Source organism: Acomys russatus, chromosome 21 (assembly GCF_903995435.1).
Source record: "Acomys russatus chromosome 21, mAcoRus1.1, whole genome shotgun sequence".
In the NCBI taxonomy this organism is placed as follows: Eukaryota; Metazoa; Chordata; class Mammalia; order Rodentia; family Muridae; genus Acomys; species Acomys russatus.
This window is the reverse complement of record NC_067157.1, coordinates 8,969,333-8,984,509: the sequence shown is the minus strand read 5'-3', so window position 1 is coordinate 8,984,509 and position 15,177 is coordinate 8,969,333. Positions and strand designations below refer to the sequence as shown.

General features: G+C 45.7%; 1 protein-coding gene across 1 annotated transcript in view; it reads right to left on the bottom strand.

The window, feature by feature from the left end:
- The window catches only part of Afg1l (AFG1 like ATPase), a 160,620-nt gene extending 145,926 nt beyond the window's left edge, over window positions 1-14,694 (bottom strand). The window contains exon 1 of the mRNA XM_051164152.1: window positions 14,422-14,694. Within this exon, the coding sequence (XP_051020109.1) occupies window positions 14,422-14,560 (139 nt within the window). The 5' untranslated portion in view covers window positions 14,561-14,694. The remainder of the gene's footprint in view (window positions 1-14,421) is intronic.
- Between the last annotated feature and the right edge of the window lie 483 nt (window positions 14,695-15,177).

Below are 15,177 nucleotides of genomic sequence, written 5' to 3'. Positions count from 1 at the left end.
GCCTGAGTACCTGAGTCAGGACCCCAGCAGCCATGTGAACCCACAGAGGGCAGTACAGGCGGCCCCGCACTGGGGAGGCAGAGACAGAAGACACCTAGAACTCACTGGCCAGCCTGGCCAGCCAATCCATAATCTTCATTTCAGCTAAAGACCCAGTCTCAAAAAACAAGGTAGAAGCCAGGTGTTTGTAAAATCAAAATTAGGGAGGCAGAGGTAGGTGGATCTCCGTGAGTTCGAGGCCAGCCTGGTCTACAAAGTGAGTCCAGGACAGCCAAGGCTATACAGAGAACCCCTGTCTTGAAAAACCAATAAAACAAAGCACAGCAAAACAAAACAAAAAAAAAACGCAAGGTAGAGAGGAGTGGAAAAGGACAGCCTACAGAGCCTCTGGCCTCTAGCCTCTGGCCTCTCCTCTCACTTGCACAGGCACGTTGCATATGCTACACAAACACGTACACTTACCACACACAGCAGTAAAGTGATAAAGAGATCCCCACTAGCAAGTGTGGAAATTAGTGTGAAACACTCCAATAGAAGGATCCAGTCAGGTGTGGTGGCGCACACCTTTAATCCCAGCACTCAGGAGACAGAGACAGGTGGATCGATGTGAGTTCAAAGACAGCCTGGTCTACAAAGGGAGTCCAGGACAGCCAAGGCTACAACACAGAGAGACAGAGACCCTGTCTCAGAAAAAAAAAAATCATGGAACTGTTCACTACCATATTGGAACAGGGGATTTGGGGCCATTTGAACGCACGAGCCATCATTACTAATACTGGGCTCCAGAATAAACTGTTTCTTATTTAACTGTGTTTCAACACAGTTGCCAGGGAAAAAGCAAAAAAAAAAAAACAAAAACAAAAATATATACATATATATATAATAAACATTGGAGTATATTTACTGAAGTGGCTAAAATATTTTTTTTTAATACTAAGCAGTAGTACAGTTTGTGAACTAAAATCTCACAAAATGCCAGGGACCTGCGCTGAGAAGCTAGGAGTACTAGTCCACACTTGCAATTCAGTACTCAAGTGACAGAGGCAGGAGGATTGAAAGTTGGGCTCTCCTGACTTTAGAACTTGGGAAATGGAAGCAGGAAAAAACAGGAGTTCAAGGTCAGCCTCTACCACAAATCCAGCATGAATCCAACTTGGGTTAAAAGGGACTCAAAAAAATAAATAAAATAAAATAAAAAGATTCACTCCTTTAATCCCAGCACCTGAGAAGCTGAGACAGGCAGATATCTGTGAGTTCCAGGCCAACCTGGGATACACAATGAGATCATGTGTCAAAATACAAAGAAAGGGAACCAAGCACAGTGATACACGCCTGTAATCCCAGTACTCAGGGAGGCAGAGGCAGGTGGATCTCTGTGAGGTCAAGGCCAGCCTGGTCTAGAAAGCGAGTCCAGGACAGCCAAGGCTATACAGAGAAACCCTGTCTCAAAAAACTAAAACAACCAACCAAACAAACAAACCATAATTAAATAAGTTGATGCATACATTTTGGAAAACTGGAGTTATCTAATCTAGCTAAATATATGTATACTACATGAGGCAGTAATTATATTCCTAGTTATAGATTCCACAAAAAATATACATCTGTACCAAAATACATGCAGACATATTCATAGCAGTATCATAACTAATATTAGCTAAGACTATAAAAGTAACCCAGTACCTAAAAGTGGTATTGGGGAACTGGAGAAAAGGCTCAGAAGAACACTTGCTGCTCTTGCAGAGGAGCTGGGTCTGAGCCTTACCACCCACGCGGTGGCTCACAACCATATGTAACTCCAGTTCCAGGAAACCTAATCCCCTCTTGAGACCTCTGTGGGTACCAGACATCTATGTGGTACACACACACATATATGCAATCAAAACACTCATACACATAAACTAAAATAAATATAAAGATAATTTTAATTGGCATTAGGAATTAGAGGTTTCGACTAATGATGAATGTTTACCTAACGCATCTAAAGCCAGTGGAGCAAAAGGGGGGGGGGGGGCGACAGTTGTTTGCTAGGCACTCTTAGGTGGGTGCCTGTGTCCTAGCTATCAATGAGGCTAAGGCAAGAGAATTGCTTGAGTCCAGGAGTTTAAGATCTCCCTACATGACACATGACACAGGAGCTGTCTAAAAAACAACAACAACAAAACAGCTGGGGGTGGCGCTACAAGCTTGTGATAAAATACTGACCAAACAACTTCAGGAGGAAAGGGTTTATTTGGCTTACAAGTCTCAGTCAAGTCCACTACCAAGGGAAGTCACAGCAGGAACTCAAACAGGAATGGGGAGGCAGGAAACTGAAGCAGAGACCAGGAGGTGGGGGGGAGGGGGGAGAGCTGTCTTGCTGCGACTACATTTCTTATACAGCCCAGGACCCCTTGCCTGGGGATGTTGCCTCCCACGCCCACAGTGGGATAAGCACTTCTCCATCAATTAGGAATTTTTAAAATGCCCCCAAGGCATAACCACAAGCCAATCTAATGGATGCAACTCCTGGACTGGGGTTCCTTTTTCCCAGGTCAGTCAAGTTTGTATCAAATGGACCACAGGCACGCAGCCTGTAATCAGAAAGAGACAAACTCATAGCAACACAACTCGGGTGTCAAGTGTCCCTGGGATGGGGTGGAAACCATCAAAGCCTCAGGACACATAACGTCCATTTCCCCGTGCCACAGTTAAGCTTAAGCATTCTCTGGAACTCAGGCAACTCCTGTACAAGCTGAACTAGTGTTACTCGCTGACTGAAAGCCACCGTCCCGGCAGCTCCAATATCAGAGGCTCGGCTATTGCTGGCACAGCCATACATTTCTGACAGCTGTCAAAGGACTGTCTCATATAATAGCTACTTGATATATAATAGCGAGCTTCATATAATAGTGAGCCTCGCCAGCCATCGACAAGAAAGACACGGATAGTCAGCTCCATCTGAAGACGAGGAAGTAGACCCAGAATGGAATTAAGATGGCAGTCAAAGCTCTCCAGGTCACGTGTCAGTGGTCACCTGGGAGCACATATGTCCGCTGGTCCTAAGACAGAACTAACAGAAAATTCTTCAACGTTACAGACTGAAGAAGCTTCACTTCTTCACAAAGGGGGGGAAAAAACCCATGCTTAGTTAAATGAAATCAAAACTCTATAAGGCATTTCGATTTCTAGTTTAAAATGTTTACCCAACTGCTGTGAGAAAAATGCACAATCAGGAAAAACACATTTAATATTTCTAAAGGGCTGGATTAAAATCTCAGCTGTAAACTTCATTACTGTAATTAGATTTTTAATGCATATTTATTAAACATCATTCAAATACTGTGTACAAATTATTCCTGAGTTATTTGTACATTTGTGTTGATTCCAGCAAACTGTCAACAGTAGCCATTGGCCAGCGATGTCCTGCTACGGTGGCAGAAGCTTCTCCTGGGGTCAGAGGCAGTTCCTTTGTGTTCTGTCACGGTCTAATCATACCCAAAAGATAAATATTCAGCTTCTTTTTTGAGAACTGAAATGGTCGTGAAGGACTCAAAAAGTCAAGCCTCCTCCGTGACATTAAAGACCTGTGTTTGATTTGGTGACGAGTAAACAAGGTGCAGAATAAAGAAAATCAAATCTTAATTAAACTCTTTCTTTAGACAAACAACATAAGCCATCATCAAGGCATGCATCACACGATGATTTACTTTACTTATAAAAGGCTGATTTGGGGGCTTTAAAAGGGTGCTTTTGATTTAAATAGAAAAATTATGAAAATTAAAACTAAATGCTTCCTGGTTATCAGTCTTCCCCATTAGATGGTAGTTAATCTTAAATGTGCCGATGTGTATAATGTTACAAAGGGGGGGGGGGGCGGGGAACAGTACTTTAAATTTCATGATAACAAATCAGTAAAACACTGCCTAAAAATCTGAATAAAAGCATTCTGAAGCAATCACAAGCACGGCACGGCATACTGAGTAACCCCTTAGTATTCGTCCTGTTCACACGCTATTTGACAATGAGGCCTAAGAGATCTGTTTTCTTTCAAATTATAAAGAAAATGACTGGTCTCTTTGTTGTATTGTTTAATTGAGGCAGGGTCTCACGAGGGCCGACTGGCTTCAAACTTACGAGACGGAGCTGAGTATAACCTTGAGCTTCTGATCCTCCTGTCCCCACTTCCTGGGCGCTGGGGTGATAAGTGTGTTCCATCACACTTGGTTTTATGGGGTATCAAACCCAGGGCACTGTGCATGCTAGATAAGTGTTCTACCTACCGAGATGAGCCGCATTCCCAGCCCCAGCTCATCTTCAACTGGGCAGATCCATCCACATAGAAGTGGGGGTTTTAAAACAGAGTCTGCTGGAATTGCGTGTAAGATATGAGGCATATGGTAACCCTGTGAGAGAAAGGCCATAAGAAATGCCTGTTCGTGGACGGAGCCGGATGGCATTACGGTAAGTGAAACAAGCCAGGCACAGACAGACAAGTGCCGCCCACTGCGCGTTCTCACTTATACCTGAAGCTAGAACTGAGTTCCACAGAAGTGGAGCGTTGAGTAGTTGGCAGTTGACAGGCTAGAGATGAAGGGGAACAGAGGAAGGCCAGGTAACGGGTATCAAAATCCAGTGGGATGACTACAGTTTATAACAGTTTACTATATGTCTTATTATGATGTGGTAGAGGGGAGTTTGAGGGTTCCCAGCAGAAATTAGTGATACAGGTTGAAGGAGATGAGACTGGTAATCATCCTGATATCATCATTATGTCCCATATCTATGTATCTAATTATTGTACTCCACACCATACATGTGCACGACTGGAAAAGGGTTTAAAAGGACAAAATAGAAACTTCCTCCCTGGCAACTAGTTTTCATCAGTGCTGGAGGCAATGCCAGCCACAAAGGAAGAAAAAACAACAATAGTTTTACCCACAGCTAGACCCTGAATGCCACAGTACTGACCTGCCAAACAAGATGTATCTGGCGTAGGGGTGGGATGACTGTTATGGGGACAACCAGTTACTTTCTCGCTGGATTTAAGGCTTGCTCCATAGGAGGGAATTCAAACATGGTGCTATAAATCTAGTCAAAAAGTGGAGATGCATGGGGGCGGGGGTATCTACTACTGCTGTTTTGTTTTGCTAGATGGTCATGTTGTCAAACTGCCTCCCAAATATATTCACTTGGGGCTGGAGAGATGGACCCGCAGTTCACAGCACTGGCTGTCCTTCCAGAGGACCTGGGTTCAATTCCCAGGACCCACATGGCAGATCACAACTGTCTGTAACTCTAGTTCCAAGAGATCTGACACTCTCACACAGACCTACGTGCAGACAAAACACCAATGTATGTAAAAATAAATATAAAACCCTAATTAAAACATAAATAAATACGTTCACCTATACTCATAGAACCTTGGTCAGAGAATTCCTCTCCCCCAACCCCCCACCCCCCACCCCACAATGGGTAGTAGTTAGCGCAGAGTTTCACAACTAACTGGCCAAAGTGCTGAGTAGTGACCGTTAAGTGCTCAGCCTTAAATGGGACATCCATATCAACTCCTACCAACTCCCAAATACACATGCCCAACCAAGATTCAGGGAACACCAAAGAGGGCCAAAAAGAATGTAAGAGCCAGAGAAGGAGACTAGTGGCAAGAAAATAAAATAAAAAATACTGTATCCTGAATATGACAGGACTGTTGCTTGAATGAACTCACAGCAATAATGGTTAAACACACAAGAGCAAGGCAGCCAACATCTCAGCATGAATGAGGGAGAGGCCCACAGGACCCTACCCCTAAGCTGAGGAGTTATTAGCAGTTGGTGGCCAATGAGGGAGGGAGAATAATTTTTCTTTGGTAGTGTATCCACAGCTACATTGCCCATTCTCCAGTGTCCACCCCACACAATATTAATAATATAGGTAACACTTGGTGGGTTAAAAGAAAAAAAAAAAAGGCTGAGCATAGTGGTCCATGAACCCCAGCATTTAGGAAGCAGAGGCAGGTGGATCTCTGTGAGTTTGAGTCCAGCCCAGTCTACATAGTGAGTTCCAGGACAGCCAGAGCTACACAGTGAGATTCTAACCTTGAAAAAAAAAAAGGGGGGGGGGGACAAGGTAGAATGGGGTTGTGTTGGAAGAGTCTTGGGGGAGTAGAGAAGATCAAAACGCACTGTGTACATGTATTAAGTTGTCAAAGAATACATTTAAACATGAATAAAAAAAACTGCATATTCGGGCTCTGAAACGTCATAACTGAAAACTGCCACCTGGGAGAGAACAGACAGAAAAGAGCGGCCTGTAGGATGAGAACATCAACAGAAGAAAGAACCAGGGCCAGCAAGGTGGCTCAGCAGGGAAGGGTGCTGTTTGCACATGCCTGACCACCTGAGTTTGAGCCTTGGAACACGTATGAAGATGGGAAGGGAACTGACCCCGCACAGCTGTTCTGACTGAGCTCCATATGTGGGCCATAACTTGTACATCCACACATGCTAGACACACAACATACACAACATTAATAATTTTTTTAAAAGAAGAAATCATCAGTGCAGTGTAATGTGGTTAAAAGATTCATACAACACTCAGAAGGCAGAGGCAAGTGGATCTCTGTGAGATCGAGGCCAGCCTGGTATAGGGAGCCATGCTAAATTCAGCCATGTTAGAAATCCCCTGCTTAGGCTTTCACACTGTGACCTTCGAGTTGCTGACCCCTGCTGAAGGAGGTCTTGTGTTCTAAGCTATTTTTGGATTATCTACCCAGAGAAATTGTTAAATCCTTACAGGGAATTACCCAGAGAATTAAGGAAGTTCTTACAGGGGAGCTATTCAGGCAATTGTATTCTTGCCTGGAGGCTAGGGAAAGTGGGATTACAATAGATCCAGTTGGCCTTGCTATATATAAAGTCTTATTCATCTGCATTAAAGAAAGTCTTGATCAGAAATCTCCAGACTTGACTCATTATTTCTCGCATCTCTGTCCCCACTTTCAATCTGCACCCTCTTTCAGGTAAACCCTGGTTCGATTTGTCACACGGGCCAGGACAGCCTGGTCTACAGAGCGAGTTCCAAAACAGCCAGGGATACATGAGAAATTCTAATCCAACAACATAGCCGCTTTGGCAAGGAATCACATCCAAAGGCCTTCTAGGTCTGTGTGACTTGGTTGGAATACAGACACTCCTTTAATTCTAGGAGACAGAGGCAAACAGATCTCTGAGCAAGGCCAGCCTGGGTGGTACAGAGGCAGGAGGATCTGAGTTCTAGTCAGTCAGTACTCTTCAGTCAGTTCTCTTCTGCTGGTTCTCTTCAGTGGAGTGGAGTTGGGAGTCAGTGCAGAAGATGCAGGCAGTGAAGTTGAGTTCAGTTCAGTTGGTGCTGAGGAGGTAGTTTTTACTGGGACAGTTTTATAGAGACAGGTTAAAGAGAAAACAAGGTAAACACAGGTGTAGACAAGAGCTAGACAGAGGATGCAAAGGAGTCAGGAGACTAAAACAGATTGCTTGAGTTATTTTAAGGCCAAGCAAAGCAATCCAGTCAGAAGTTAAGAGAAGCCAATTTGAATCAGTCAGCTTGGAGAGGACTTTAGGTCAGAACAGCTGAGTTGAACCAGCCAGGGGTTACATTTGGCCTAGGACACCATTAACTGACACAAAGAGACTGAAACGTAATTCAAAGCTGCAAGCACCACGCTAGGCAGAATCTAAACTGCTACTAATCTAACAACAAACTACTCTAATCCTCATAACCTACATATATCCCAAGCACTTGCCAATCTGGTACTTTTCAGGTGGCTTCTCTCCTCCAACTGCCTACCATCAACTCTTAACTGTCAAGCCCTCCAGGCTCCGCCTACCTCCTTGTGGAAGTCCCACCTTTCACTTTCTGTCCTTCTGCCCAGCTGATTGGCTAAACAGCACTTCACTGACAACTGCTACATCCACTCAAGAAATTCCTCCACAATTCCCCCTTTTGTTCTAATAAAAAGCCCTGCTTTACCTACATTTATATAAAACACACACACACACACAGACACACACACAATATATATACAGAGTTTAGAAAGCCTATAAAGGGTGACCTCATTCAGCAGTAAGTCACAGAAGCCGAAAACATTCTAGACCTAGATAAGATTGTATGGAGGCTAGAAGCTTCCAGGACTAGGCCTAGGTTAGCAGACGAAAGCAATAAGCCTCAGAGGTGACAATTACATCAGGTGAAAAAAGTTACTTTTACAAAACCAAAAAAAAAAAAAAAAAAAAAAAATGGAGAGACTGACTCATACAAAGCCAGGCACAGTCATGAAAGTGTGGCCATTGTCAGACATCTTCAAGAGAAGAGAGTAATAGTTGGAGCCCCCCCACCCCAAAAAAAACAAAAAACAAAAACCAAAAAACTTTGCTGGGCATGGTAGCGCACGCCTTTAATCCCAGCACTTGGGAGGCAGAGGCAGGTGTATCACCGTGAGTTTGAGGCCAGCCTGGTCTACAAAGTGAGTCCATGATAGACAAGGCTACACAGAGAAACCTTGTCTCGAAAACCAAAACAAAACAAAACAAAAAAACAGTTGGAGCCCAAGAAAGGATCCTGGCCAAGAAGGACAAACAGCAGGAACAATAACACCCAACACGCTTTTTTGTTTTATTTCTCTGATTATCTTTTTGATTGGTTGGCTGTTTTGTTGGGGCGGGCTGGGACAAGCGGGCTACAGTGTATATATAGAGGTCAGAAGACAATTTAAGGAACCTGATTCTCTCCCAGGGATCAAACTCAGCTCATCCAGGCTTGATGGCAAGCACCTCGACCCGCTGAGCCGCTCACCAGCCTTCTGGTTTTTGTTTCCTTTGTTGCTGTTATTGTTGTTGTTTTACTTACTAATTGGGGGGGGGTTGGAAGAGAAGAGGTTTTATGATAGTGTCTTCCTGTGTAGCCCAGGCCAGCCTGAAACTCAAAATGCAGTGCTGTGCTGCCACTTCAAAAATGCTTTGAAGAGCTAGGACTCTGGAGAAAAGGGTCATCAATCATGAGCCGTTCTAGCCGAGGACCTGGGTGCGATTCCCAGAACCCACAAGGCAGCTCACAACTGTCTGTAACTCCAGCTTCAGGGAATCCAGCGCCCTCTTGTGACCTCCATAGGCACCAAGAGTGCAAGCAATACAGAGATATACATGGAGTCAAAGCATTGCTGCACATTAAAATAAAATAACAAAACAAATAGGAAAGCTAGGACAAAGCTTGGTCACAGGTCAGAAAGAAACAGCATAAGAAAACTAGTATTTCATATGTGCAGAAACCAAAATGCCTTTTTTGTTGTTGCTGGAGAATTTCGATAGCATACTTCTATACTGCCCCAACGCTGTACCAGCAATTTCTAGGCTTTTGACATCTTTTGTTACTATGGTTCTTTTCATGAAAAGACAAATCCAAAACCATTTATACCCCACATTCATCACCTACTTAAGGAGGATGAAGCTTTTGTTTTCTTTTGTTTTTCAAGACAGGGTTTCTCTGTATAACAGCCCTGGCTGTCCTAGAACTCACTCTGTAGACCAGGCTGGCTGTAGAGATCCGCCTGCCTCTGCCTTCAGTGCTGGGACTAAAGGCATGTCCCACCGCCACCTGGCACATGAAGCTTTTGAAGCTCCATTCTGGACTCCTGAAGTTTGTGGGGTTTTAATCATCTTTGGTAGATCAGCCCCAGTGCACCTAACCCTGTTTATCCCAGAACTACCTAATGTTTAAAAGAATAATGGTCTTTTACAAAATAATCCTAAAAAAAAAAAAAAAAGAAAGAAAGAAAGAAAGGAAGGAAGGAAGGAAGGAAGGAAGGAAGCACTCTCAAGAGAGGGCCTGAAGATGACGCTGGTTGGTGCAAACCTTTAATCCCAGCACTTGAGAGGCAGAGACAGGCAGATCTCTAAATTCAAAACAAGCCTGGTCTACAAAATGAATTCCAAGACAGCCAGGGCTCCACAATTCTGTCTTGGGGGGAAAAAGAGTATGAATGCTCATCTCTACTAAGAAATGCTAATGATACCAGCACTCCGGAGGCAGAGGCAGGTGGATCACTGTGAGTTTGAGGCCAGCCTGGTCTACAAAGCGGAGTCCAGGACAGTCAGAGATACACAGAGAAACCCTGTCTCAAAAAACCAGAAAGAAAGAAAGAAAGAAGGAAAGACAGAAAGAAAGAAAGAAAGAAAGAAAGAAAGAAAGAAAGAAAGAAAGACTGACTAACGGACTTGAATTGTTTCACATAAACACGGTCACTACATTGAGAAATGCAAAATACATCACAGGGTTAGGGGTGACAGCTCAGTGGTGCAGTTCTTATTGCGCAAGCATAGGAGCTGACCTTTATCCCCAGCCCTCTCGGAAAGCCTGGCGCGGCAGTCGGCCCATGCTCACAATCCAGGGCTGGGGAGCTGACAAGCAGATCCCTATCGGCCACTGGTCAGCCAGCCTGGCCTGCTCAAGACCTTTTATCAGGAAAGCCAGTGGATAGACACTGAGGAACAATACCCAAAGTTGACCTCTGGCCTCCACTTCACACACACACACACACACACACACACACACACACACACACACACACATGAAATAAGTCCTAAGATAATTTCCTTAACGACCAGTCTACATTACTACTAATTCTACGAGGCCATGTGGTGGAATGGGGCTTGCTGCTACTCCCACTCTCACTGGGGTGGGTGGGTGGGATCTCTCATGCTCCTGTGCTGAAGATCAGACTGAGCTGAAGGGAAACAGGGTAGCATTCAATAGCAACACCTAAAAATATAGCACCTGCTTCCAAAAGGTGCTGCTACAAAGAGAAATCATGACACGTGGCCCTCACAGGCTCTGGCCTCCACGAAACACATTTTTCTCAGGCAAGCTTAAATAAAGCAGAATTTTAGGCAGGACTTTTTGTATTTTGGAAAACCTAGAAATGCCCTCCTTTTTGGTATCTACCCTAGATCTCCACGTGTGCTGTGCTTTTCTTGGAGGCCTTCTTCCCGGATCATGGGGGCCTTCTTCCCGGATCATGGAGGCCTTCTTCTCAGATCATGGAGGCCTTCTTCCTATATCATGGAGGCCTTCTTCCCGGATCATGGAGGCCTTCTTCTCAAATCATGGAGGCCTTCTTCCCGGATTATGGAGGCCTTCTTCTCAAATCATGGAGGCCTTCTTCCTATATCATGGAGGCCTTCTTCCCGGACCATGGAGGCCTTCTTCCTGGATCACGGAGGACTTCTTCCCAGATCATGGAGGCCTTCTTCCTGGACTATGGAGGATTTCTTCCCAGATCATGGAGGCCTTCTTCTTGGATCATGGAGGCCTTCTTCCTGGACCATGGAGGCCTCTTCCTGGACCATGGAGGCCTTCTTCCCAGACCATGGAGGCCTTCTTCCTGTATCATGGAGGCCTTCTTCCCGGATCATGGAGGCCTTCTTCCCAGACTATGGAAAACCTCCTCTGGACTTTCTACTCTAGAAACCTGCCCAACTAAGTCCTCCAATCACCTGCTTCCCGCTGCCTCCTGTTTCCTCCTCTCTCTCTCTCACAGGCTACAACTAGCTGGGCTCATCTGCCTACCACCATCACAAACTGAACCTCAGGGCTTGAGAGATGGTGGTTCTAAGTGCTTGCTGCCTTCCATAGGCCCTGAATTGTTTTATTTAAAAAAAAAAAAAAAAAAAAAAAAGCCAAAATATGGAATCACTCCTTTGGTTCCTTTTCCCCTTTTGACTTAGTTTCCCTTATGTTATTAACTACAGGGCTGTCAATTGTATCAAGAAAGCATCTCTTTATTCCCTCCTGGCCACCCCATCCTTTACCACAGCAATAACTAGGCCTGACCAAAGCACCTTCTTAACTATTTGAACTTCCTTCCAGGCTCAATGCCCCTCACTCCCCCACACAGGCATGCCTGCTGCTTCCAGGAGCACATGTGCAGAAACAGAACTGACCACATCACTTTGAAAGAAATCTCTACTAGTATCTTCCTAAGCTTAGACAGCCACCCCCCCCCGCCCGCCCCGGCTCTTTGAACCCAAATGGTGGCTCCTCATCCCAGCTTCGTCTCTGGCTGTTCTCTCCCTCAGAACCATAAAAACCAGTAAGGGTCATACGCTGCTCTCTCCAGACTTGGCTGAAAAACAAACAAACAAAGCACAGATTGTAAGAAATGAATGACTAGGAGACTGCCTAGAACACTGGACAGGCTCAGCTGGGGCTGGTGGCTCCCGCCTGTAATGACAGCTGGTAGGCCAAGACAAGGAGACTGCAAGTTTAAGGCCAGCCTCGTGAACTCACAGCAAGTGAGTCCAAGCCAGCTCTAGCCCAGATCTTGTTTAAAAAAAAAACAAAAACAACTCCTTCTCTCTCTCTCTCTCTCTCTCTCTCTCTCTCTCTCTCTCTCTCTCTCTGTGTGTGTGTGTGTGTGTGTTTGTGTGTGTGTGTGTGTGTGTGTGTGTGTGTGTGTGTGTGTGTGTGTAAGGATTTTGGGTTTGGTTTTGTTTGTGGTTTGTTTGTTTGTTTTTTAAGAAAAAGAGAGAAGGCTCATCACATATTAGCTATCAAATGTGAAGTGTTGTGATTCTGTGTCCCTTCCAAGAGCTGGGGCCCAATTCACTCACACATTTTGTTTAAGACGTTAGCTGAATCAACAGTGTTGTCATACAACAAAAGGTGGTAAAAAAAAATAAAAATAAAAAAATAACTAAGGCATGATCAGCCAGACCTGGTGGTACAGGCCAGCAATCCCAGCTTCTCAGGAGTTTGAAGACGGCCCACACAGGACAGCCAAGGCTACACAGAGAGACCCTGTCTCGAAAAGCCAAAAAAAAAGAAGAAGAAGACGGCCCACAGCATCAAGCCCCACCTGAACTACAGAGTGAATTCAGAGCCAGCCTAGGATGCAATTTTAGACCCCACCCCAAAGCAAAAGTGAAGAGAACTAAAAATACAGCTAAGCGGCAGGGGGCTTGCCTAGCACACAGGAGACCTCGGGTTCACAGCTTTGTACTGCCCACAAATCAAGCAAAACCCTGCCCTTCCTTTTCCTCACAGCCTTTTCCAACACTTAGTTCCTTCCTTTGTTTAAGCCAATGTTTTGCTAAATGAAACCTCAAACAAGAGGGGAAAATGGACATAAAACTGAAGTTCGAAGACTAAATAAGCCCCGGAGTTATTTCTTGATGGGGGGGGGGGGGGGTTTCGGGGAGGGGGAGTCAGCTAGGGGTGGGGTGAGGTGGGGAGTGGGTTATGGGAGGTCAAGAAAGGAGCAGAAACTAAATCAGACTCAACTGATCAGATTTAAATTTCAATATTTCTCATTTATAAAATGGAAGGGAATTTTTTACACAAAAAATGTTACGTGTGTGTGTGTGTGTGTGTGTGTGTGTGTGTGTGTACACAAGTGGTGGGATCATGGGAATTGAACTCGGGCTTGACAACAAGTCCCTTGGCCAGTTGAGTCACCTAAGGCTGATAGTTCTAGTATTAATTTCAATGACTGAATAGTTTGAGATGATGAGAATCAGTACTAACATATATACTTCGTAAAGTTCTATCAATTTATTAAGGCATATAAAGAAGCGCTTGGAGATTAGAGAGGGAAAAGCACAACTGTGGATGGGGGAGGCCGTGAGAATAACTTCATTCATTCAAAAATATCTGCCCATCAGGATCCCAATCACTGGCCTAGGTGGTGAGGCAACAACGACGCAAGGTTTGTTGTCTTTGAATAACCAATTCGGTGAACAGAGAGGTAAAATTAGCCCTTCTGGGAACCGGAAGCAGCAGGATCTCAAGTTTCAAGCCAGCCTGCACCACACAGTGAGCCACACGTCTCAAACAATAAATTAGGCTCGACTAGTCAAAATAGAATCCATTCATTGACAAACGCCCAACAGTAGAAGGAATGAATCGAAGCCCAGTGACCAAAAAAAACACAACACCCTCCCCTCGCCCCAAATCGGACACCTCTAGGAATTTGAACATTAGGAAGAGGCCCCTCATTTGAGACTGCTTCTAGAACGAGGTGAGGGTAGGGCACAGGGTCTCTGACGTGACTTTTTAGCCCATTACCAGCCATAAGAACCTGGATGGGGTGAGGTGAGAGGCTCCCCAGGCAGCGACCCCACTCTTGCTTACCCCACCCCTCCAAGCCAGGCACTGGCACACCTGAGCTCGCCAGCTCCCCAGCTGCCTAGGAAAGAACTGGGTTGACCTCTGACCCTCAGATGGAAGATACTGTGGGTGGGCAGCTGTCTGGGGGTGCTCAGAGCTCCTTCAGGGCAACTAGATGCAAAAGCTCAACAAGAGACACTAACTCTTCTCTAGGATCCTATGAACCAGGGGTGCAGCTGGGAGAGACCAGAGAGTGGGGTGACCCCAGGGCCTACGCGGCCCGCTCGTGACACGGTCACTGACCTTTCCAAAGGGGTTTCCCAGGGCCAGGGGCCGGAGGAGGGATTGCGACGACCCGAGCCCCGCACCCAACACCTCTCCCAGTCAGCCGGCTGCACGCCGCGGAGCGCAGGGTAACCAAGGGCGACCAGGAGGCCGCCATCTTGAGCTCCGTACAGGGAGGAAAACTTTATTGAAAAACCAGAAGACGCGGCAGAGCAGCCGGGTGCCGTGGCGCTGCAGGAGGCCACGCCTGAGAACCAGGGAGCGTTAAAAGAGAGGTGACCTCAAGCTTAGAAACGCAGGAACGCCTGCGCTTCACGCCTTCCGGTGGGCCTTGGAACTACGAGTCCCGACAGGCAGCGCGCCTCTAAGGGGGCGGAGCCCGACAGAGGAGGGAGCGCCACGCCCCACCGTGAGCCAGCTGGAACGAACTCTCAGCCCTGCCCGGAGGGAATCAGGGTTTTCCAGGCTGGAGTTTCACTGAGGCCTGTTTTAACAATTCCTGAACCTTCTAAGAGTGCGTAATAGGTAGGCGGCCCAGTGGGTCGTTACCTAGTCCAGTCCTGTAGAATATAGCCTCAATTTTCTTTTCTTTCGGTGTCCAACATGTGTCTCTGAACATGTGTACCTGAAATGGCCCCAGATGTGGATGTGATAACCGAGGACAACTAACTTGTAAGCGATTGCCCCCATTTGAGGCCAGATAAAGACCGCAGCAAACGACAAATAGTGAAGCCAAGAGGAGAGCGCGGTTATAGAGAAGTAAGGAGATTTAAC